The sequence below is a fragment of the Myotis yumanensis genome, unplaced genomic scaffold (assembly GCF_028538775.1).
Source record: "Myotis yumanensis isolate MYYU_CA2020_CCGP unplaced genomic scaffold, mMyoYum1.0.hap1 SCAF_3, whole genome shotgun sequence".
NCBI lineage: Eukaryota > Metazoa > Chordata > Mammalia > Chiroptera > Vespertilionidae > Myotis > Myotis yumanensis.
This window is the reverse complement of record NW_027223754.1, coordinates 183332947-183358854: the sequence shown is the minus strand read 5'-3', so window position 1 is coordinate 183358854 and position 25908 is coordinate 183332947. Positions and strand designations below refer to the sequence as shown.

The 25908-nt window shown below is 37.0% G+C and overlaps 1 protein-coding gene across 4 annotated transcripts in view; it reads right to left on the bottom strand.

Moving 5' to 3' along the window:
• Positions 1 to 25908, bottom strand: part of SLCO1A2 (solute carrier organic anion transporter family member 1A2) — a 56895-nt gene that overhangs the window by 6568 nt on the left and 24419 nt on the right. Inside the window, exons 2-13 of one of the 4 annotated variants that reach the window (XM_070410596.1) lie at positions 25165 to 25355; positions 24703 to 24816; positions 22205 to 22346; positions 19835 to 19967; positions 15850 to 15950; positions 13392 to 13541; positions 9499 to 9597; positions 8502 to 8720; positions 5312 to 5476; positions 3909 to 4104; positions 2139 to 2304; positions 1033 to 1205 (exon numbers count right to left, since the gene is read on the bottom strand). In XM_070410596.1, the coding sequence (XP_070266697.1) occupies positions 1033 to 1205; positions 2139 to 2304; positions 3909 to 4104; positions 5312 to 5476; positions 8502 to 8720; positions 9499 to 9597; positions 13392 to 13541; positions 15850 to 15950; positions 19835 to 19967; positions 22205 to 22346; positions 24703 to 24759 (1601 nt within the window). In that variant the 5' untranslated portion in view covers positions 24760 to 24816; positions 25165 to 25355. Of the gene's footprint in view, positions 1 to 1032; positions 1206 to 2138; positions 2305 to 3908; positions 4105 to 5311; positions 5477 to 8501; positions 8721 to 9498; positions 9598 to 13391; positions 13542 to 15849; positions 15951 to 19834; positions 19968 to 22204; positions 22347 to 24702; positions 24817 to 25164; positions 25356 to 25908 lie in introns of those variants that run through there. The other 3 variants (XM_070410598.1, XM_070410597.1, XM_070410599.1) reach the window with 3 other exon arrangements.

The window sequence follows — 25908 nt, the reverse complement described above, 5'->3', positions numbered from 1 at the left end:
TAATAGTTCTTGATTCTAATGGTTCAACCTTTACCCTAAAACAAGAACAATGCAACCCTAGCTGTTTTTAAATTATTTGTATTAGCAAAATACTGAAAAGTCAATAATTTACACAAGTAAATGCAAGGAGGAAAGAAAAAATACAAATTTTCAAAGGAAAGTGATGAAAAACTCCAAAGCAAATATATGTTAAGTGATTTGGTATAATTTCAAGAGTCACACTGATTTCTTTTTCTCTCGAGAAATTCTCCCACCTTTTCACTGTTGCCTGAAATGCCTGTAAGTAGAAATGAAGACTATAATTCCCCCGTGCCACTGTTTGCGCCTCACTCGTTTCAGCATTGGCAGTGCTACCTGCTCAAAGAATTCACAGGGAGAGCTCCTCTGTATTCCACTTCCTTCCCTGATTACAACAAGGCTAAGAAAATAAAAGCAGCTTTCTTCACAAAAGGATGCAGTACATTTTTAGCAAACGCGTCATCTTATTGGTGTTTCCTTGTAACCTTATGATATAGATGTGTCTCTTTTTGTGTTAAATAATGAGAATTTCACTAAATTAACTCTTAGAAATAAGGAAGAAAAGAAACAAAGGGAAAAGTCAGCAGAGGAACATGTGTAGGGCTACCTTTAAAATTTCACAAAATTCAATAATGCTTTAATGCAAAACTCTGAATGAATGACATATTAAAGCATTGAACTCTTAGGCCAGTGATGGCAAACCTATGACACGCGTGTCAGAGATGACACGCGAACTCATTTTTTTGGTTGATTTTTCTTTGTTAAATGGCATTTAGATATATAAAATAAATATCAAAAATATAAATATTTGTTTTACTATGGTTGCAAAGATAAAAAAATTTCTATATGTGACACGGCACCAGAGTTAAGTTAGGGTTTTTCAAAATGCTGACACGCCGAGCTCAAAAGGTTCGCCATCACTGTCTTAGGCCCTGAGCTCCAACTGGCTTTCTGAGAAAGTTACCTTAATAAGTGACCAGAAAGGAATATAAATAAAGAAAGTAATTTGTGTACCTCAGGAAAACCATGTATCCAGGTATGGCAGATAAAGAGTAAATGAAACTGCTGATTGACGACAGGATTAAAAAGTACTGGAGCATCATGGAACAGTCATGTCCTTTGTCGCACAGCCCAAGAACTGCAGATGAATTTCCTAAGGGTTGAATGCAGCTACAGTTATGGAACACCTGTCAAAAAATAATACATTATCCTCTTTAAGGAAGAAAAATCTTAAACACAGATCTCAAATATTCTCTACATCCCCCTTTGGATCAAAATGTAGGCTGTTTATTTCCTTTATTCTCACCTCCTTTATAGTGTCTCTCAGGATCATAACAAAAAGCGAAACATAGAAGGGTAGTTTCAGAAACATGGCATTTCTCTCTAAATATATGGAGTACATTTGCAATAACTCACCTATCCTAAAGTCATGCTTTTTAAAAAGACATACTGTTTTGCCACAATACTAAGTATCAGAAACAAGATTTGTTCCAGAGTGCTCAGTTGGAATATTTAGATAATTAAGATAAGTAAAGCTTTGTTTTAAAAAATGTAGTTTATTTCAAAAAAAGAGTAAAGTTAATTCTTTTTGGAATTCTTATATGTTTCCAGGTTTTAACAAGATGCAAAATTTATATTTACTGTTATCACCAGCCAACATTGTTAGGCAAGAAAACATGCCTAAATCCATCTTACAAAGCTCTCAGAATGTGGAACACACAGACAACGTGTGCATACATATGCACAGGAAAAAAACTCCAGCAAAACAATTTGCTGGATACTTGAGATCAAGCTGTCAACTTTATCTCAATGATAAAAATATTTCAGCCCAGAGTATTTTTAAAACAAATTAGTTGAGTAATAATATCAACTGCTATAAAATTAAAGATCAGTGCTCAGACACTCTAAAGATCTAAAATAAGACCTAGGAAATAAAAAGTAAATCAAATGAGCATATGGAAAAAAATGTTTATTTTTTCTACAAAATAATTTGGTTTTGAAGAAAGACTATAATTGTACTTTTATCAAATGTGGGCCCAGTTCACAGTTGGAAAGTGCCAATGCAGTTCATAAATCAAAATTTCTGTTAAAAAAAAAATAAAGGTAATAGATTATTTTACCATGTTCAGTCCTGTTCCAACAAATGTCTCACACCCAGCAAGACAAGCTGACATATATGACAAACCATTGCTTCCACACACGGGGTCCCATGTTTTAGTTGGACAGTTGCAATCCATGTTGCAATCATCAAGGATGGCATTTCCAATGTGTAAATCTTGTTGCATTCTGAAATGATTTAAAATAATACCATGAATATTGAAAGACTATTAGACCATTTCCTCTTTCTTTTTTTTCATCTCAGTCCACAGTTAAATTTTTTCTTCCCCAAAATAGAAACAGAAAACTTCCAACCATTAGTGTGTGGCCTGGTGATTACAGATAGGGCATAAAAGTTAGCTGCTTCAGTGACCACATAGCCACTTTTTCAATGATTTATTTTACATAAACAAACAGTCAATGAACAAGAATTAGTTGAGGGCCTACTATATGGGAGGTATTCTTCCAAGTATTATTAGAACTCGAAAATAAAGTTGCCCTAATCTCTATGGTTGATCCACATCATGGAAAGTAGCAAGAGAGACCATATTCATTAATGCAATCTCAAGAGCTCACTTTAGGTCAAAATCTGGCCCTTCTCAGTGTGGCTCAGTTAGTTGAATGTCATCTCATGCACCAAAAGGTCATTGGCCCAGGTTACGGGATCGGGTGCATATGGGAGGCCACCGATAAATGTTTCTCTCTCTCCCTCTCCCTTCCTCTCTCCCTAAAATCATTAAAAATATATTTTTAACAAAATCTGTAAGTCCAACATATAATATAGATAATACATTTAGCTCCAGAAACATAACTACAAAATATGTGTAAACAAATATATTCTTCTAGTATAAAAGTGTATCAGGAACAACCAGTGCTGCCATCTTGATGACCACCCATCCAGGAAGCCCAGCCAGGGAACCTGGACCCATCCTACAACCTCACTAAGGCAGGGAGTCAAGCTAGTAGCCCAGCTCTACTGTTAAGTATAGCTTCTGACTCCACATAACCAATTACCCTGAGCATCCTCAGAGCCTAGCATAACATACTGCCAGACCGTGAAGCCAAGCCTACAGCACTGAGCAGCAGCAGAGCCCAGCCTACAGCCCTACCCAATGGCTTATCACAATTGGCAGCCTTACTCAGTCATGGAATCTAGCCAAGGACCCCGCTTAATCATGCAGTATATTCTACAGCCTCACTCAGTGAATGAAAGTGGACTGTGACCCTGCTGGATCAGGGAGCACTGTTTCTAGCATACCCAACCTTCCTATAGACCCAGAGAACCCTCAAAATACAAATCTTAAAACTACTGAACAAGGATACATAACTATACAAATGAAATACATGAATTTATATGAGTTATTGTAGCATGTATCAGGATTGGGTTATGCTAAATTTAAGCTTATTGTGGAAACATAAAAGCGATTGAGACCGTATGCTCAACTCTTAATTTTACCCATTTGTGAGAGTATAAAATATTTAGATAACATATCCCAATGCAACCTAAAACTATAGTTTCTTTTGATATCACTTTAATATCTAGTAGGATACTCCAAAGACACACACATAGACACACGTGCAATCATAAACTCACCAACCCTGTGATATGTTCCTAACCTCTATTAAACCTGGAGCCTGAATACATTTGGTTGTAATTGACAGATGAAGGAAAGATGAAAGACCATAGATTGCTACCATTAGCAAATGGTCTGGTCCTGGATAATCATTGAAGAAAATATGTTATTAACTATTCAAGTGTATAACATTCTTTAGTAAAAAAAAAAAAAACATACCCTTTATAACCGGTGGTTATGCCAGCAACTGAAGAATTATCACAGACCATGAAAAAACACGAAAAGTAGAGAAGGAAGTCAATGAAAGATAAACAACATGCTATGTGGGCAGCTTGTTTGACAGTAATTTTGAACTTTTTCATCATTAATCCGCCGAAAAGATATCCAATGCATATTGGAGGTAAGTTGTAAATACCTATAAATACAAGAAAATGTTATTTACAATGTTACTTAGCAAAGAAACAAATATGATATTACTTTTATCTAACTATAGACTACAAAAAAGATATCTAACATGTCTTACATAAGAAACCATTTAAGTCCATTTCACAGTAAATATGGCTGATTTAATTTTAGCCCTACTTGTTACATGTTACCTACAGAGATATTTTTAAATGCCCTTCAATGTCAAAGTATATTTTTGAAGACCTATTATCATTAATTTAATTGATAACAGGAGGATATAAATGTTTTGTAGGATCCAGGTAGGAGCAACAAGTAAAAGTTGATCGACCAGTAATTTATTGATTTCCATTTTGGAGGTGTCATATTATATATATATGATTTTGCTGTTTTTTATTCCCATTTTGGTTAAGAATTTGGCACAGTTTAAGGTACTTTCAAAGATTACTGCCTGTAATTGTCAAAAGTGTATTTACAATACATGTCTTGCTGCTACTCCTCCCTCCACACAAGGAAAAAAGAAGAAAAAAGAAGAGACAGCCTTCGGTTGCATTCTTACATGCCAGGATCTGCCCATTGAATTACACCCTTGGAAGAGGTTGTTAAAAATCCATTCCAGAGCCCCACATCAGAGATTCAGTATGTCTGATTCAGGATGTCTAAGGGCACCAGGTATCTGAACTTTTAACTAACACTCTAGGTGATGTGGATGCAGATAATTTAGAAAATTCACTTTCACAGCTGTAAAGAGATCCTTGGAGAAACCTAACGGGGGGGGGGGGGGGGGGGGGGGGTAGTCATGTGCTCACAGGAAAGTCAGAATATATAGGCTGCAGAGACACCTGAAACCACCAGGGGGACTAGGGAAACCAGAAGAACCATGGAATTCATGATTGGGAGCCAAAAGTAAAATCTGATAGTAAAACATTGGCTCCTAATGAATTCACTCTCTTCCTTTTTTTAATTTTTTCATTAATGAATTGCCTATCTGAAAATTATAACTAATTTGTGCATTCTTCCAGATTTTCAGAAATATTTTGAATTTGTGTCGGAGAGACACCCTTTGTTGATTTCATTGGAGAGAAGGGAGAAATGTATCAGAGACAAAAATAACCTAACAGTTTTTAATTTAGGAGTTTCCTAGACCCATCATCACTCTGTTTACCATTTCAGGGGGGAGGAGGGGAGTGGGCTAATAATGCTGAGAAGGACAAACATACCAATTAGAAAGATTGCTTCTGAAGTTGACTTTCCATATTGCTGTTCCACATATTTAGGCATGAAGAACATCATATTAAGAAATGCATTGAACTGTACCACACTTATTAGCAAAAAAAGCATGTAAACTGGGTTGCAAAAAAGACTCTTCATGAATGGTAAAAAATCTGAAAGGGAAGAAAGACAACAGTGTCAAACTAACTCCGTTCTGCATTTTCTGATTGACTTTTTCTGAAACGTCAACTTCCCCTCCAAATTGCTTTCCTGTTTTATAATGCACACATTGTTAACTCTTTTTACCTCTTAGAAGCTGAAGTTATGCCATTGTTTTTGGAGGCTTCTGCAAGTGGTGACACAGCTGACTAGATAGGTACCGAAACACAATAGTTTTGCCTTCGCTGAGTTACTATTGTGTCTTAAGGAAAAACTGCAATGTGACCAAAATATTGTCTGTGTTCATACCACTTCCTTTTATCCTCCTCTTTTTCCTTCTAATTAATATCCTCTCTTCTCTAGAGATCATCTGGAATGAAAGATATTTGTTCTGTTCTCTAACGTCTGGAAGAAAATCAACTTGATAAAGAAGTTCACACTCTATCATTGATATTATCATTCCTGAACATTTAAAATAAATATGTATGTATTTGGGAATTCATGGAATATAAATTGTTTCAGGTACCAGGTATTTTTCTGCTTTTTCAGAACCTCAGTTTTGGTGGTTCAGCCAATCGTTTACAACAAAATGTGCTTAAAAACCACGTGGGTATCTTTTAAAGCCCACTCCCTGAGATCTGATTCATTAGGTACATACTAAGGACCATGTATATAATTTAATCAAAACTTTTCCCTGTTTGTGTCCACTGCCAAAACTCAGAGCCAAATTTTGCCCATCTCTAGCAAATGCTCTGGGTCACACTGCTGCCACTTGGGTCACAGTCTCAAGGCTTCTTTTCACTTCCCGTCTTCAAGTTCTCTGTCTTGATTACCTTCCTTATTCTGTATTATCCTGGTTTGCTTAATAAGCTGCCTAAAATCCATTCTGGAACAAAGTATCAATAAAAAAACAATTTGAAAGAAGAGGACGCATAGCTCCATGAAAAGGGATGAATTCTAGTGGTAGAATTCATATTTAGGAATAAAACACATAGCAGGGCTGAGAGCTGTGTTCAGAGCTCTTTAGATCTCTTTAAGTCACCCATTTTGTTGACATCTCTGTCCTCATAGATGAGTCTCAGCAGTTCAAATTATTTCCTATATTTCTTATATTAAGCTAAGCTCTTTCCTGGTTTTGAAAAATAATTCTATAGACTACAAACAATATTTTATGCTAATATCCTCTCTTAGTCTATACCATCTCTTTGAGAAAAGTTGTAATATAATCATGATGCCTGGGAATTTGCAAGATTCTGAATTAGCTCCCAGTGATCTGGGATTATGCTCAATTGTGGTTTAAGTGCATTTGTAATTGTTAATAAAAAAAATTCTGTGCAAATTGGTATTATAAATTGTGGGTGATTTTAGAAGTAGCAACCTCAACAAATAATACTAATACTAGTTGCAGTAATAATAATAATAATAATACTAAGTGCCTGAACTCCTTTTACCTTCACACAACTCTATAATTATGACTACAACTATTATCTCCATTTTATAGATAAGAAAACTTAGCCCTTCCCTGCCTTCTAAATAAATACTCTCTAAAAATTCCAAGACCCAGGCCATACTAATTAAATGTTCATACTAATGAAATCAGACCTCTTGGGGATAATACAGAATTTCCAGGCATCAATGTTAAAAATTTCCCAGGTAATTCTAATATGTGGCCAAGTTTTAAAATCTAAATACTTAGACTCTTTTAACTTAGCTCCCCATAGAAACACCTTCTGTAAATTATACTTTAAACTTTTATTGATAATCTATACCAAAAGGAGGAGGAGGAGGACAGAGAAGAAGAAGAAGAAGAAGAAGAAGAAGAAGAAGAAGAAGAAGAAGAAGAAGCAGAAGCAGCAGCAGGAGGAGCAGGAGGAGGAGGAGGAGGAGGAGGAGGAGGAGGAGGAGGAGGAGGAGGAGAAGAAGAAGAAAAAAAGAAGGAGAGCAGTTACATGAAATATACTCCTACATTTTCTGGGAAACCACTATGGGTTCAATACTACCGAAATCATAACATATGACAATTATTTTCTTTTTTTTACAATTTGTTACTTGGGGAAGATTTTCTCCTTAAGAACTACTATTCTTTGTCTATATCTATCAAATATAGACAATTATATATCTTGCTTTCTTTTTTCTTTTTCTGCCTTAATTTCCAGGAAGCTCACAGCGAAGCTAACATCCTTGGATTCAGGACTGTAAACTTACTCAGATTAGTGTATATTTTTCCTCCTTTTGTTCTTAGATTTAATTTCTTTTTTTTTAAGGTTGTTGTTTTTTTTTTTAAGATATTTTTATTGATTTCAGAGAGATTGGGAGAGGGATAGAGAGAGAGAAACATCAATGATGAGAGAGAATCATTGATAGGCTGCCTCCTGCACGCCCCCTACTGGGGACCTAGCCCACAACTCAGGCATGTGCCCTTGACTGGAATCGAACCCAGGACCCTTCAGTCCACAAGCCGACGCTCTATCCACTGAGCCAAACCAGCCAGGGCTTAATTTCTTTTCTTTTTTTAATGTATATATATATATTTCTTTTATTTCAAAGAGGAAGGGAGAGGGAGAAAGAGATAGACACATCAATGATGAGATAGAATTATCAATCAACTGCTTCCTGCACACTCCCCACTAGAGTTTAAGCCAGTAACCCAGATATGTGCCCTGACCAGGAATCAACCACAGGTCCACACTCAATCACTGAGCCCCATCAGTCAGGCTTAATTTCTTTTTAAAAAATTTGACCTTCAAGGCAAATGGGACTAAATAAATAAATAAATAAATAAATAGTTTGTTGAGTGCCCCAATTGATAAAGAATTTTATATAAATACTGATCTGAGATAATTCAGCTTCCACATTATATTACTTATTTCCAAGTAGTAGCACAGGAAGTATCAGACTAGTTAGACATTATTGACTGCTGACTGCTAATAGCAAATTGTCCTAATGCAGCATAGCATGTTACAGTGCTAGACTCAAATAGAGACACATCTATATAAAACAAAAAGTAAATTAGATAATATTTAAAATTTTTATATTTGCCTTTAGTAATTCCATCATTTTCCTTCTTGACTTCTTTTTGTTTCTCTTCTTTGTCATTTTTGACGATGTCAGCATTATCCTTTGATCCTTCCTTTGCAAGCGTTTTGGGCAAAAAGAAAAAAGGAATGGCAGTGAGCACATTCACTCCTGCACAAATCAAAATGCCAAACCACCATGCACCAACCCAACGAGTATCAATTGGAGTGATAGTCAGCTCATCTGTAAAAAAATATACACATTTTTTATTAGTTTTAGTCATTTCTCATGTGAACTACGGAAAAAAAATTACAGGTCCTATCCAAGTATAGAGTTTGTATACAATTCAGATATTCATAAAAGTTGTCTGACAATGCATAGTGTTACAATAATGTCTAGCAATAAATTTGGAGATATGCTCTATCATGTAAGTTATTTATAAGTATATACTTATTAAATAACTACAAGGTCTATTTAATCATCCACAAATGTTTGCTTGATTAAAAGAAATTCAAATCTATATGCTGAAATCTTTTAAAAACAAGAAATATGGCCCTGACTGGTTTGGCTTAGTGGATAGAGCGTCGGCCTGCGGACTCAAGGGTCCCAGGTTCGATTCCGGTCAAGGGCATGTACCTTGGTTGCAGGCACATCCCCAGTAGGAGGTGTGCAGGAGGCAGCTAATCGGTGTTTCTCTCTCATCGATGTTTCTGACTCTCTATCCCTCTCACTTCCTCTCTGTAAGAAATCAATAAAATATATTTTTTTAAAAAGAAATATGGTCTGGTGCAATAGAAAGAGCAGTGGATTTTGAGACAGAAAATCAGAATTTTATCTTGCTCTCCTGCACACTGGTATGAATTATTTAAAAACTTATTTAAACTCCTCCATTTTAGTTTAAACTCCTGGACAATAGTGAATCTATCTAATTGAAGGTCAAGTAAAGCAACAATAAACGTGGTAGCATACCTGAAGTGGCTTTGTATACTCTAGACACTATGACTAGATTTTAATGAATTACCTGTGTTTACAGATCCGATGTCAACATAAACATTTGCACAGAATGACGCTAACAAAAGTCCAAACAAAGGACCAATGATAGCTCCTGTTTCTACAACCCCTAGAAATAAAAGAAAATATAAAGTTATAGTATAGTTATATATCCACATCAGGAGTCCTAATTCCACGAAGAGTCTCAAAACTGAGTTGTTTTTGCTTTAGGTATTTTTGCCTTAGATAGTCAATTTGCAAGTAACTTAAGCTGGTGTCCATATAAGTAACAAGATTGCTTCTGTAAACGTTGAAGAAGAAGCCTTATAATTTAAAGCCACTTTCTCTGAGCCTCCAGATTCACTTTTTCCAGGTCACAGGTAAAGACTTGCTAGAGCAGCATAGGGTAGGATCATGCTATCATTGAAGCCACAAGACAGAGTAAGATTATTTTGAGGCTTTCCATAGCCATATTTTTAAAGGAATTCTAATGCAATGCCATGTGATGTTAAGTTTCTTGTGGCATCCTATATAATAAAGAGGTGATATGCAAATTGACCGTCACTCCAACACACAAGATGGCCGCCCCCATGTGGTCAAAGATGGCCACCACAAGATGGCCAGCAGGGGATGGCAGTTGGGGGGAACCCAGGCATGCAGGGGAGGGCAGTTGGGGGGACCAGGCTGGCAGGGGAGGGCAGTTAGGGGCAATCAGGCCAGCAGGGGAGGGCAGTTAGGGGCAATCAGGCCAGCAGGGGAGCAGTTAGGCGTCAATCAGGCTGGCAGGGGAGTGGTTAAGAGGTGATCAGGCTGGCAGGCAGAAATGGTTAGGGGCAATCAGGCAGGCAAGCAGGCGAGCAGTTGGGAGCCAGCAGTCCTGGATTGTGAGAGGGCAGTCGGACATCCCCCGAGGGGTCCCAGATTGGAAAGAGTGCAGGCTGGGCTGAGGGACACACACTGTCCCGTTCCCCCCGCCCCCCATTGCATGAATTTTGTACACTAGGCCTCTAGTATTCCTCATAAAAGCTTTTCTCCCAGATCTACCACTTGAAACTTTCTCTGGCTTTGTCCTCACTATTATTGATACTTCACTTTTATTATGATCTCCTTTCTTACCCTTCACATTCTTATCATCTATTTCCAACAGTCCTCATTAACTTCTCACTCATCTGAAATTTCATCACCATTTTCTCATAACTTGTCCACAATTCAGAATCTATGCTGCACCCTCCCTGCTCATCGAAAATCCAGACATGAGCTGCTTCTACTATCTTTCTCTTTACTTCAAAATGTGCTTGCCCATTGTCTCTGCCTTCTCTGAGGTTGCATAGGCTAGTTCACCCTATGCACACCTGACGTCTTGACATCAACACCTTCTATCTTCTCTGAGGTCTTGCTCAACCAAATACTTCCCTTGTGCTTGTTCACTTCCCCCATCCACTGATATCTACAATACCTCAAATGCACCCTGCTCTCTTCCCTTCTACTACACTCTGCCTCTCCTTCCTTACCAAGCAATCACTCTACTCAAATCCTTCCACACTCTACTCAAAACAATCTCAGGTGGTAGCACCAGTAATCTCTTTACCACTTATCCAGTGTCCTTTTCTAGCCCTCATCTTCCTAAGTCTCCATTTACTATTTGACATTGCTGGCCAACTTCTCTTTGAGTTTCCTCCTAAGGCTTTCTTTAAACTATACATTTATTGTTTTACTTTTCCCTCTATGACTAATCCTTCCTTGATTTTTCTTCCTCTGACAATTCTATTAAGAAGAAGTGTTCCCTAGTATTTTATTCTAGGACCTCTGGTTATATATAGCTTCCCATAGGAAATACACTCCTCCCTCTTGGTTTCATTTATTGTCAGTATAGAAAATTCTCAAACTGTATTACTAGCTTATGTTCTCTCCTAAACTCCAGAACCCTACATGGCACTGTTTTCTTGATGTATAGCTAATAGGGTTATAGTTATTTAATTATATGCACACCATATTTATTTATTTATTTATTTATTTATTTATTTTTCAATTTAACTTTTTAAAAATTTAATTACACAGACATATTTATCAAATGTAATTGATCTATAATTATGCAAGTTATTTGTTTACTGAATCTTATATGGACCATGTCTTATTTACCTTAATATGTATAAAGATTATCACAATTATTTCTATACATTATACAGCCTAGTATTTGTTGAATAAAGAAATACATATTATAACAAGGTGTTTGTTAATTTATTGCAGGTAACCACTTGTATTCTTTCTTCTTTTTTATTTCCTTTTTTTTTTAAGTGATTGGGTTGGAAAACAGGTGTGGAATTACTGAGAGAGAAAGAGAGACATTTCAGAGGTCAAGGAGTTTTTGTTATTAATCCTCACCCAAGGATATTTTTCCCCATTGATTTTTTAGGAAGAGTGGAAGGGAAGGGGAGAGACAGAGAGAGAGAAACATCAATGTGAGAGAGACACGTTGATTGGTTGTAGGAGTCTGCAACTGAGGCACGTGCCCTGATCGCAATCAAACCCAAAACCCTTCAGTCTGCATGCAGACGCTCTAACCACTGAGAAAACCGGCTAGGGCTATTTGTATTCTTTCAAGGAGATATATGAAGGGATATGAAAAGATTGAACAGAAAAACACTGGGAAAGGTTATTGTGAAATCAGTGAGTCATCAAAAGCTTCCCAAAGTTATTTGGGGTAATGATTCCTAAATGTTTTAATTTATTTTGATTAAATGTAGTTCTGTTTCATCTTCTCTCACCCTCTTTGACTTTTCTGGTTTTTAAAAGGTCAAATACATTAATAGAAAAATGTCACTGTACTCAAAGTTATGATTTTTATAAATAACAGATGAAATAACTAAAGAATATAAGCAAGTTATGCATAATAAATTAAAAATATTTAGGAGATCAGAAGACAACACAAGATGGTGAATCTTAAGTTGGCTATAGTGGAAGGTGACATTGATTGATTTTAGAAAAGAAAATTTCAATAAACAACCAAATGTACAAAGACAGATAAATTATGAAAAGCATAACTAGTGTGGAGAGATTGTGATGAAGTGAAACTATATAGGAAACTAAATAAATAAATTGAGTACAGAGCTATAAATAATAAGTGAAGATATCATATTTAGCTAATAAAGAGCTAGTATATTTCATGAACATGGTAGAGAAAATATGATTAAAGCAATGTTTGAGAAAAATTACACTGCAAGAACGCTTATGAAAAAAATAATAAAAGAAAATACTAGAAATAAAATGACCAATAAAGAAGTTACAATAATCTACAAATGAAGGAATGAAGACCTGAGCAAAACTAGACATAATGGCCTGGCTAATGTTGCTCAGTGGTTTAGTGTCAACCTATGAACCAGTAGGTCATAGTTCAATTCCAGTCAGGGCACATGCCCAGGTTTCAAGCTTGATCCCTGGAGGAGGGGGGGGGCAGGGTGGGGGGGCGGTGCAGGAGGCAGCTGATCAATGATTTTCTTTCATCATTGATGTTTCTCTCCCTCTTCCTTCCTCTCTGAAATCAATAAAAAAACAGATTTTTTTTTAAATAGACATAATGAAAACAGTGAGAAAAGTTTTTAATATGAGGGGCATTTTTTAGAAATCATTGGTGAATCTCTTCACAGATTGGATATAGAGTGGAGCCAAGAAAATGAAGGAGTCAAAGAGAACTCCAGGGACACTAGATTAGCAGTGTTTTCAACATCAAAGAGCAGATTTAGCAAAGTGGTTTATTTGGAGTTAGCATGTAATTGTTCCATTGAACAAACTCACTGATGACTACCTGTGCTGCAGTACTTTTTTCATCATTCTGGAAATCAGTAAGAGTCCAAATAAATAACTAATATTCACCCTCAAAGGACTTAACTATCCTGAAAAGAAGCTAAGGCATATTTTCAAACTCACCAATATATAAAGGAGAGTTTTCAGATTTGGCAAAATCTTCTATGTAGGAAATACCCAAAGGCATGATGGGAGTTTCACCAATTCCACGTATCATATTTCCTACTAGTACATACACCCACATTAATGATTTAACTTCCTTCACACACTCTGCTTTAAAAAGAAAAAAACATATTGCATTAGTGTTTTGATAGTAAAATATCTATATATATAAAAGCCTAAGAGACCTTTAGACCAACTGGTCGACCAGTCACTATGATGCGCACTGACCACCAAGGGGCAGATGCTTAGGAGCTGTCCCCTGGTGGTCAGTGTGCTCCTACAGCCAACCTTCCACAGTCCCTCCCCTGGCCGGCCCCGACAGGCTCTGACCAAGACTGGATGAGATGGCCCCAATCAGCCACGATCACCAGCCAAGCTGAGGGACCACACCTGTGCACAAATTCGTGCACCGGACCTCTAGTTAAGCTATAAGTATACAAGTAATTCTAAGATTCTGGTAAGCATTTCACAGTTTTTATGCGACATGGCACCTTGTAAATGACTTATATTACTATGCTAGCAATAACTCACTGGGGCATCACTCTTGCATTTTCTGAGAGTACTTAGGTATGGCCATGTGTAAGTTGTATGCTGGAACCATTTTCTACTGGGTTGAAAGAGATCTCTTGATGAGTATGATATGCATCTCTTCCCAATCCAATCCTCCGGAAATTCTGTTTCTTTGTTACTAATGTTTTGGCCCCGTCCTATAACAAAGAAACAGAATTTCTGGAGGATGAGGCCCAGAAATCAGGATTTTAAAAAGATTCCCAGGTGATTCTAATGTGCAGCCAAGGTTGAGAACCACTGCTCTATAGAGTCATGTTTTCAGGCAAGTGAATTATAACATTCTCATTTACAATAAACTGCCCAGCTACTGCCACAGATGTGAGAGCCCTGAGCACAGCTGGGTCTGGAAATTTCTTTTGAGGTCTATCTCTCAGTTATTTCTAGTCCAGAAAATTACAGTCTTCATTTCTGAATATTCATATTTTTTTTCTGTGTTGAGTACAGTGATTTGTGGACAAAACTGAAAATAACAGATAATCAAAGAATTAATGCATTTTATTGGAGATTCACCAAAGTGGGAAGTTTTTATTTATCTTCTACAATGTAAATTTTTTAAAATAAAAAGAAATAGGAAATAAGACCTAAGTCAGCCTTTGGCAGAAGCCAGCTCAAGAAGACAGCAAGGGCCACTGTTGATGTCACTATTTTCCTTTGTTTCCCCAGGTGGTTCCTTTGGCTTAGAGTTTCTGAGACAGCTTTCTTACACTCCTTGAAACTATTTTGAGTCCTTCTGATTCCATGCTGGCAGTGAAATTCTCAGCCTTGGGGACCATTGTAACTCCCACTGATATGAATCAACAGAGTCACCTCCAGATTAAGTATCACAAGATTACATAGGTCCCTTAGCATATGAAGGGCCAGAGACCTGCACATTTGAGCATGGGATTATGGGGAAACTAGAAGAAGCACCACTTCTATAAAGAAAAAGAAACAAAGACAAGTTCCTAGTTCAAAAAAAAGAGAATGAATGAGAGCTATGGCATAATTGCTTTCTCTGATCTGCTATAGAAGATCAGTGATATAACACAGACATTTAAAACTTTGTTTCTATCTCTATTTCCTATCATTGCATAGAACAAATTGTATAAATCCATTCTTCTAAGATGTTTTCCTCTGTGGAATTAACTCTGCAGTGTCTCTTGAATGGATGTATCTGACTTATCCAATATAATAAAAGGCTAATATGCAAATGGTCATCATGCCCTCATGCTGTAACAACCTATCAGCAGGAGGCTGCGTGTGCAGGTGGGCGGGGCTGCATGTATGGCGAGGCATGTGCAGGTGGGCAGGGCTGCATGCACAACAGGTCGCCAGGAGATGCATGGAGCACCTCTTGGTCCCTCCCCTACCCGCCCCCCTGGCTCCCACTGGTGGCAGCAGCTCCCTCCCGGCTCCCGCGGGAGGCGGCGGCACCCTCCTGCCTCCCATGGGCTGCGGCAGCTCCCTCCCACCTCCCATGGAAGCAGCGTGGTTCCCACCTCCCTCCTGTGGAAGCGATGCAGCTCCCTCCTGCCTCCCACAGGCGCACTGTGGCTTCCACCAGCTCCCATGGCGGGCAGCCTACTGCGCACAATTTCACACCCTGGGCCACTAGTTTTTAAATAACCATTTTAAAGAATAGACAAAAAAGTGTTAATATGTATATTCAAATATATAGGAGTAATATGCTCTACTATTAACCATTCCTATTTCCCTCTGGGATCCCCTCCAAAATTCCTGAACAAAGAAAATATCTTTTGTTCATTTTACTTAGTCATTTAACCAAACCCAATAACTCATTCAAACCCCTCAGTAACACGTGTTCAGTTTCAAATTCAATGAACAAAAACAATAAAATGAGATCAACAACCTGATGGATCTTCTGTTGGTCTGAAAATCTGGGTTCCATTTTCATTACACAAGAAACTGTTTGAGGACAAATTGCCTACAACTGTAGATTCATATTCATATCTGTATGGACACAGGGAAAACATTTTATGTTAGAAACTAATAAAGGCAAAGTGAAACTATGCAGATTAATTCCTGCTTCCCTTAAGATATAATATTCAAATTTAGTAAAGAACTCTTTTCATCTTTGCCACATAATCATCATAAATTAATATCATCAAAAAACTTGCCGCTCACTATAAATGTGCAATCCCTTGACAGCTGGCTTTCAGTTATTTGCATGTGGATGATCTACCTTTCAGATTACCTAACATCAAGTTTCTGTAGTTTGTAGGTGATCATTTACTGGAAACAATTACTGTGGGATACGGGACAAAAACTAATAAAAATAATAGACTCTAGACTTGACAAAATATAATTAAGAAGCAAAGGCTTTGTGGGGGTGCAGGACACAACACAACAAAACAGGTCTCCAACTTTGGATTTTTTGAGGTTTGCTCATAAGAAATATACCCCCACTTTCTGAGAATCTAAACAATAATTCCTGCATGTGTTCATTAACCCCTAAGAGAAACAAAACTTTTGACCATTATAATAAGAGACCTTAGGAGAAACTCAAACATTTGACACCACAATGTAATGATCTTTCCTCTTCTCATAAGAACAAAGGGATTAATAGACTGTGATCATTTACATTAGGCAAATTGCCATAAGCTCAGCATACCCTTTGTCAGACTATCCTAAATTATCCTAAATTGTGAAAGAATGGAGGAAAATATGCCAAATAAAATCTCTCTTTGTTAGGGATAATGGTGGAAGACTTGCCCTCTGAGTTCCAAATGAGCTTGAGTGTTAAAACACCTTTCCCTTAGAACAATTGCCTAGTCATGCCCATGAGTTTGACTGTGAACTGTGGACAAATGCTTCTGTCTCCATACCTATGATGCCATGAGACATGCCAGCTTCGAACAAAATATCACTTTTGGAAGAGGGTAGAAAGAAATGTAAATGTAAACACAACTTGGCATTGTGTTGGCGAGGACAGGAAATAAAAAGTCAGTAAAAAACTCTTTGCCTGGACACTTCTGATCCTTACAGAAATACCTGAGAAGACAAAATGTCTTTTTCATGTAACTTATCCACTTAACACCTAAGAACTCATTCAAAGTCCATTCATTCCCAAAACATCAGCAAAATGACAGTGAATGGATTTTAAAATAGAAAAGGAAAGGCAATAACACCACAGGGATAGAAAGAATGAAAAATTGACAAGAAGATTTTGAAAATGGGAAAACATATAACTGAGTGGTCACTGAATTAGTAGATATCAAAAATGCAACCCTAAGTAAGTGCCTGCATGGGAACAACCAAGTGTGTGCCACATATTCCTGGAGAGTTTCAGGCAAGATATAAGACATTTCTAAATTGGTGAGTAGGCATGGTCCAAAAATAAGAGGATTGGTTTAAAGTGTGTATAAGGAGCAGTTAAACCCTTACAGACATCCTCTGCCATTCCAATTGAAACGGTCTTTGACTCTAGAGTGTTTGAACAGGCACATTGAGAATAAGAAGGCTATACTAAAAAATAAGAAGGCTATACTAAAAACTAAACATTACATTGTGCTGTCAAGGCTACACAAAACTAAGGCTATACTAAAAGCTGGCATGTCTCATGGCATCATAGGTATGGAGACAGAAGCATTTGTCTACAGTTCACAGTCAAACTCATGGGCATGACTAGACAATTGTTCTAAGGGAAAGGTGTTTTAACACTCAAGCTCATTTAGAACAGGCACATTGAGAATAAGAAGGCTATACTAAAAACTAAGGCTATACTAAAAAGAATGGCACATAATTCTCAATAGTAACACTGGAAGCTAGAAAGTATTGGAATAATACCTTCAAATTTTCTACCTTCAAATAATACCTTCAAATTAAATGTACATACTGAAAAGTGAGATTCTCACTCCCACCTGGATGGTAACCAAGCTTCTACCTCCTAGGCAACAGATTGGAGAATCCCTGTCAAAAGTAACTGATAGGTTATGGCTGTTCTGAGCCATCTAAAAAATAGCCAGTCCCTGTACAATCACCATACAAAGAAGTCCTCTATTAATCATGTCCTACACATTTACAGAGAACTTCCAGCTAGTTTGATGTTGTTATACTGCTCTCTTATATATGAACAAAAAAAAACAAGAACCACCAGATGTATGAGAAAACCCTGTATCAGTAAAGATAGAGTCAAAACAAATAAAACCTGTACACTAGGAAGAAACAGAGACAATGAAGACAGAAGAAGGAAATTTAGATAGGAAAAGACACTGCATTTTTTAAAGAAAATAAGATGTTCTTTAAAAAGATACATACAAAACACAATAGTCCTTGGAAGTTAAAAATGTGATAGCAAAAACTAGAAATCTACTCAAAGGTTTGGAAAATAAAGTTAAAGAAATCTCCCAAAAAGTAACGGAAATTCAAGGAGATAGAAAATTGAAGAAAAAAGTTGAGAAACATATAAGCTTAATCCGGGATATACAATATTCAAGTAGAAGTTCTACAAAAAGAAAAATAGAGGGGTAGGGGAGATATTACCAAAGAAATAATACAAGTGACTTTTCCAAATGTCTAGATTGAAGGCACCGAGCACAATGAAGGAAAAGGATTTACACTAAGTATCAGGAATCCAGACTTTGGAGCTTAAGAGAAAATCCCAAAAGATCCCAGAGAAGGGAAACTGATCACAGGAGTGAGAATGGCACATAATTCTCAATAGTAACACTGGAAGCTAGAAAGTATTGGAATAATACCTTCACATTTTCTAGGGCAAACATTTCCAATCTAGAATTTTACACCAGCCAAACTATCAATCAAGGATGAGTAGAATAAGAATTACTTCCCTTAGACACTTTTTCAGAAACCTGTTAGACAATATTTTCCACAAAAAGAAGTAAAAGTAAAAAGGGAAGCAGAAGATGTGATACCCAAGAAATAAGTAACTGAATAGAGGAAAGAGGCAAAGCAAATTCCCAAAGATTTTGATAAGGAAAAATTTCAAGGAAGCTACCATGTAGCAGGCCTAGAGGTCCCATTTGGATTGTAGATGATGAGTCGGTGGTGACAGGAGAGATATCTCTAAGAAGAAAATGAAACTGTCTGATATGTATGAGTATATTGAGGAGATGTTGCCCTACCAGTGGAAAGTTTGATGACAAATAACAAGAAAGTGAATTAATTTTTATAAGCAATGATTAAATCCAGGGAAAAATTAAAAAGTGACTAAGAAATGAATGATAAAATATTGACATAGTCATACACATGGAAAGAATCAGTATGATTTTATAGCAGAAAGTCATTATATATGGCATAACACTAAAGTATCAAAAACTAAAAGGATAAATATTGAGACATTGCAAAGTAAATAACAGAAGAAAGAGGGAAAAGAGTTTCAAGAGGGAAATAAGTGATATGGGCAATGTTAAAGGAGCAGGAGGCAACTCTTTTTTCAATATAATTTCATTTTTACAAATTTGAACACATATGACTTTAGTAAAAATTAAAATAAAAATCAAACTTCAGACTGGTCTGTCTCTTAATGACCTACAATTAAACAGAACCACATTATAATTAAAAGTGTCTAAATAGTCCAAAGAAAGGAGTCATCTCCAATTTTTGCAAGGTCCTAAAAATATTTCAGTCAGACTCAGTTCCACAAAAGAGGTGTTCCAAATCTCTATATCATAAATTAACGAAATTTATGTGACTATGTAACTAGAAGCGAGTCAGCCAAGAACACAAAACGGACTGGTGGAACAGAATTTGCGTTTTTGGTTTCTGTTAAGGTGCTGAGTTTTGGGGAAGCATTGTTCCTAGAAAGGAAATTCCAAAGCTTCATTTCCAGCAGTTGAAAATTGAATCTAAAAAATTATCAGAGCCTGAATGCTTACCGGTCCATGAGGAAATGAGGTAGAGACTGTAAGAAACACCCAAGGCCCATAACAGCACATCCGACACCAATCATTCTAGGTCTGTGAAATTTTGTTCCAAAATAACTCACAAATATAATCAAAAAAAGATTTCCTAAGGGGGAGAAAGTGAGTTAAAAATAAATATTTCAGTAAGTATGCGCAATAGCTTAATGAACAGCCTAACACTCAATCATTTACTATCTAGCATTCATTGTATAAACACTATCTCAACTATTGGGATTGGTGCTAGGGATTCATGAAACAAAAAAGACACAACCTCTGCCCTGAAGAAGGGCTATTTTATGTGGAGAGCGGGTACAGCATTTGGACAGGTTCAAGCCTCAGACTAATGAGAGGGCACTATCCTCTCGTGGCAAAGCCACGTGCAAGTCCCAGCATAATTATAGCCTAAGGCTTATAGTTGTAAGCTTGACCTTATGGTCTGAACCTGTGGTCCCATGTGGCTGAGTGATGTGGGCTTAATAGAGTTCAGGTGCATGTAATTGAGTATATTTAAAACCCCCGAGAATGTTGTAAACATCTTGACCACGCCCTCACTTTGCCTCGTGGAATCTGGCTATAAAATAAAGACTCGACTTGCAGGCCGTGGCACTGTCTCTCTAATCAAAGGGCAGTGTCCCACCTACGCCCCAGCTTTATTCTCTTGTCTGTCTTTTCTAATCCTTCACCGCCCCGCCCACGTCAGGTTCACCCATGGCTGTGCTGGCACAGCACAATTTTACAATGTTGAAAGATACATAAACAGATCTCTATGCAACAACAACAATTAAAAAGGGCAGAGAAAGGGAAGCCAGAAGAAGGGATAGAAGACTGATTCTGGGAATTTTTAAAGGCTGTATTTGTGATTAGCTAGCCTTAGGTGTCAGACCATGTGTCACCTCTGGCCTCTCTCTCCATGCCTGCTCCACAGAATATCAGAATATTATGTTTCCTATGCTTGAAAAAAAAGAAGCAAAAGTCAAATTCAGATAGATAAATGTTTTTCTAGCTTATGATTAAAATATAACTTTATATTGGTTAACATAACCAAGTGAGGGATCTGTGTTTATTTCTACTTCTTTCCTTAGAAGTAAAAAAATTGTGGATTCCCCACTTTTCCAAGTGTTCTTAGAAGTAAGTCTGGATTTGAGGAGTAAATAACTCAATGAAAAATTGATTCCCATGTCTTAGGATAAAGAAACTAATTGGGGAAACCTGATTATTATGGACAAGCCCTTGATAAGTATAAAGAGCTGAGAGTCAAAAATATTCTTTTGTATCTGTGCCATCCTTTACACCAGCGGTTCTCAACCTGTGGGTCGCGACCCCTTTGGGGGTCAAATGACCCTTTAACAGGGGTTGCCTAAATACAACCTGCATATCAGATTTTTACATTATGATTCATAACAGTAGCAAAATTACAGTTATGAAGTAGCAACAAAAATAATTTTATGATTGGGGGTCACCACAACATGAGGAACTATATTAAAGGGTCGCAGCATTAGGAAGGTTGAGAACCACTGCTTTAGACCATGAGCTGAGCTATACAAGACTATGTAAAGAGTAACTCCATCACCTAGCATACAGGTGATACAGGGAGCTGAACACTAGGAGACAGAATCAAGAATCGCCCGTTTCAATTTTGCCGCTCCTCAATCCTGATTTTTCGTTCAGAGCTTGATTAAATATATTAAAGGCAACTCTTATCTTGAAGGATGTAGGAGCCATGATAAAACGATAAAGGAGTGGTATTCATATTTCTATGCAGCAAGTTCACAGGAGAAATCTTTATCTCCCTCATTCTTCCTCTCTGTCCTCACATCTTCCCAGTCATCCACAAGAAGCAGGACCTAAGAATAGACTTTATCTTTCCCTCAATTCAGAGAGATGTGAAAGCAGTTTCTTCTTCCCTCTGCACTTAGGAAGAATTGTCAGTTTCCCAGAAACAACAGGAGAAGGAAAATATTTGCCTTTTCCTTTGGAAAACAGATTCCTTTGTTTTCCATTGTATTTCATAAGTGTCAAGATGGAGCCCTTAAGAGTCATCAAATGATAAATTAAATGTAAATATTATAAATACTTAACTACTTATGCTATATAACCAGAAACTATTAGAATAAAATATCCAGTGGGGGACATGTGATAATATTTAGGTGTTATTCAGATGCAATATTTAAATGAATTATTTCTAAGCATACTCCAAACTTAGCTAGGCTATTCAATCTGTTTCAGAAAATATACTCTTCAGTAAGATTAAATTGCCTAAAACAAATAAGGAGAATAAAATTCAGACTAGCTCTATAGATAAAATAAATTATAAAAGGAAATAATATGGGAATAATTCATTACCAATCTCAAAACTCCCATTAATAAATCCAACTAGTGATGTCGGGATGTTGAATTGTCTCTCTATTTGTGTGAGCATGGAATTCATGTAAGATCCAGATAGTGTTTTGGATATAAATGCACATGTTATTGCCAGCAGAAACATCTAGAAAGAAAAGAATATAAGAAAACATATGAAGATTTTATTTTTAAATTGTATGTTTGCCATCTGTTGACAAAATATCTTCTACCACAAGACTGAATTAAATCTCCAATTCAAGTTATCCTTGAATTGGCAAGCAACTTTTTGTTGTTGTTGTTGTTTTCAATCCTCACCTGAGGGTATTTTTTCCATTGAGTTTTAGAGAGAGTAGAAGGGAGGGAGGGGGAGAGAGAGAGAGAAACATCCCTGTGAGACAGACACATCGATTGGTTGCCTCCAATGCAACCCCAATTCAGGGCTGAGAATGAACTTGCAACCCAAGTATGTGCCCTTGACCAGGAACCTATATAATTGTATTAACCAATGTAACCACAATAAATTCAATCCTATATAATAAAGAGGTAATATGCAAATTAACCATCACTCCAACACACAAGATGGCTGCCCCCATGTGAATACAAGATGGCTGGCAGGGGAAGGAAATTAGGGGGGACCAGGCCTACAGGGGAGGACAGTTGAGGAGGACCCAGGCCTGCAAGGGAGGGCAGTTGGGGGGACCAGGCTGGCATGGGAGGGCAATTGGGGGTGACCAGGCTGGCAGGGGAGGGCAGTTAGGGGTGACTGGGCCAGCAGGGGAGGGCAGTTGGGGGCAATTGGGCTGGCAGGGGAGGGCAGTTGGGGGCAATTGAGCTGGCAGGGGGCAGTTAGGCATCAATCAGGCTGGCAGGGGAGTGGTTAGGAGGTGATCAGGCTGGGAGGCAAGAGCGGTTAGGGGCAATCAGGCAGGCAGGCAGGCAAGTGGTTGGGAGCCAGCAGTCCTGGATTGTGAGATCGGGCCTGGGATCGGGCCTCAACGGGCAGTTAGACATCCCTCTAGGGGTCCCAGATTGGAGAGGGTGCAGGCTGGGCTGAGGGACACACCCTCCTTCCCTCACCCTGACCCGGCACAAATTTCATGCACCGGCCTCTAGTAAATATATAAAAATAAATAAATATTAAATTTATGATATTGGTCCCTTCAGGTTTAATATAATCAAGCCAATGTAAGCAAGACACATTTTAAATTATTATATTTGTTATTCACATCGTTAGAAAAATACATTGTTCTTACACACACACACACAAAATCTGATTATTAAGCAATTGCCTCTCACTTTTACCTGATAAACTTCTACTTGCATTATTTTGCCATAACATTCAGATCAATGTCTGATCTTGCCAAACTCAAAAGTGATCAAAAATTAAAGACCAACTGTTTATAAATAATGCCTGGCTTGACTTTTATCCACAACTGCTATCAATAATAAATAGCTAATATTTATTGAATTTTTACAATAGTACAGTCATTATTTCAAGCATGTAAAAAGAAAAAAATCCTATCAGATAATTATATTTTATTAACCTTCTCAGATGAGAAAACTGAAGCACAAAGAGGTTAAGCAACTTGTCTAAGGGTTGAAGCAAGTAAGCAGTTGAACTTAGATATGAACCCAGGGAGCCTGGGCCTCGAACCTTATTTTTAATCACTCAGTTTCAGGAGAAGGACATGACAATTGAGGATAGTTTAAGGGAAAATTTACAAATATAACAAACGTGGCATTTCAGGCAAAATTAGTTTTCTAAATCTGTATCATAATCCCCCACTTTCACGTACATGTGTATATTTTCCCTACACACGTACAAAGAAAAAATAAACTTTTGATAGGGAGAAATTGCTGGCAGTATCTTAGTTTGGAAACCGCTTGCAGGCACTAGCTATAGAACCAAGATAAATATCCAGATCCCTTGGCTTAAAATAAATTCAGATTGTGTTTAAAGGCAAAATGCAAAAAGAAATTGCTGTGAAATAGTCAAGATATTAGAAACAGCTAACAAATGAGCATTTTTCTTATTGAAAATGGTTGGCATGCTGCCAAAGCTTGAAGTAGACAGTTGCTTTACTTGGTCATTGTGGAGTGATCACTGCCTATAGATCAGCAATCATTTCTGCCTAGGAACCATTTTCCGGGAGAGATCCCCACACTCCTCTGGCCCAGAAACCCCTGAAGGGGGGGGGGGGCATTTAATTAGCTTTTGATCTAAGAAAATAAGTCCTGCTGTAACATCACGCCTGAAAATTTTAAAGACTTTGTCTTCTGTTTAAGTTTCCCCACACTATCTCCGATTAAACTGCCTGAATCAATAACCCTATTTAGATACACTTTCAGTTATAAAACATACTTCATTAAAGCAAGAAATTATCACCATAACAGGTAGTAGGACATTAACATTAGATTACTTCATGAACATATGAACAACTTTATAAGCTCTAAGTTAAAAAAAAATACATATACATACATACACGCAAAAAATTCCATACCTTCAACTTGGAAAAACATCTTATTCTATGGGTTTCAATTTTCTCAGTTTCTCCCATGTTGTTCTTCTGAGTGTTCCAAAGTATTTATGGTTTAAATCTTGGTATTTCTTAGTTCTATTGTTTTAAGAAGACAAAAATATATTAAATTGCTGACAAACTCCTAAGTCGTCATTCTTTTGAAGAAAATACTAAATTTGAATAACATAATCAGAAACCATTGTACAAAAACACCTGGGAAGCTTTTGATCTCCATCTAGAAAATAATGACGTTAAAGAAGATTTAGTTGTTAAGTTTCCATTGAAAAAGGTCACATCAAATAACTTTAGTTACTCTTTAGTGAGATTAAAGATAGAATTATTTGTTATGTCCTCTTACAAAATAATGACCATGTGGTTAAAACAAAACTTTTCCTTTCTTTAACCAAAACAAATAGAACCAAAGTGCACCTTTTTTGGACTTACATGAAAATGCTGCTTTTAAGAACACACAGACTTTGATTTGTGTTTGTGCTAAAACTCTGCTTCAGCTAGCCTACCAAAGTTCAAAAATCTCTGTTTGGCTAGGCTCCCTCTTCAAGTTCTTTTCGTTCCAATACTTCCCTGGAGTTTCAAGAAGGGAAGCACTTTCTGGGGCACTGCTGATTCACGGAAGCCTGGGGAGACATGGAATTTTAATTATGGAAATAGCCTAAGTAAAAACAACAAATAGTTCTCTGATCTGGAAAAGAATCCTACAGTTGCAAGATATGCGGTTTAGGAGATGACCAAACATATAAGTTTGCTGAATCCTATTCCCCTACACACATAAAGGCAGATCTATGTAATAAATACAGGTCTATGTGTATCTATAAGTATATATATATTAATTATATAGGCACACATTTTTATATGTAAAACATTACTTAAACTCTATTCAATTTTATTAACCCCTTTTTAAAATTTTGTCTATTTTTGTCCTAGTGTCTTGAAACTAGGACAATATTTTGTACCAAAACCAAAGTGTTCACTATGACAATATTTATTCTAGTAAATCTATTTTAAGAAGGGAGAATATTATATTAGCAGTATTTCCCAAGTTACTTTATTAAAATCCTCTGAACAATATCCACTTAACAAATGATCCTAAATGCACTAGTTTTTAAAGACCCTACTGCTTTACCTCTATAAGTTTGCTGAATCCTATTCCCCTATGTACATAAAAGCAAC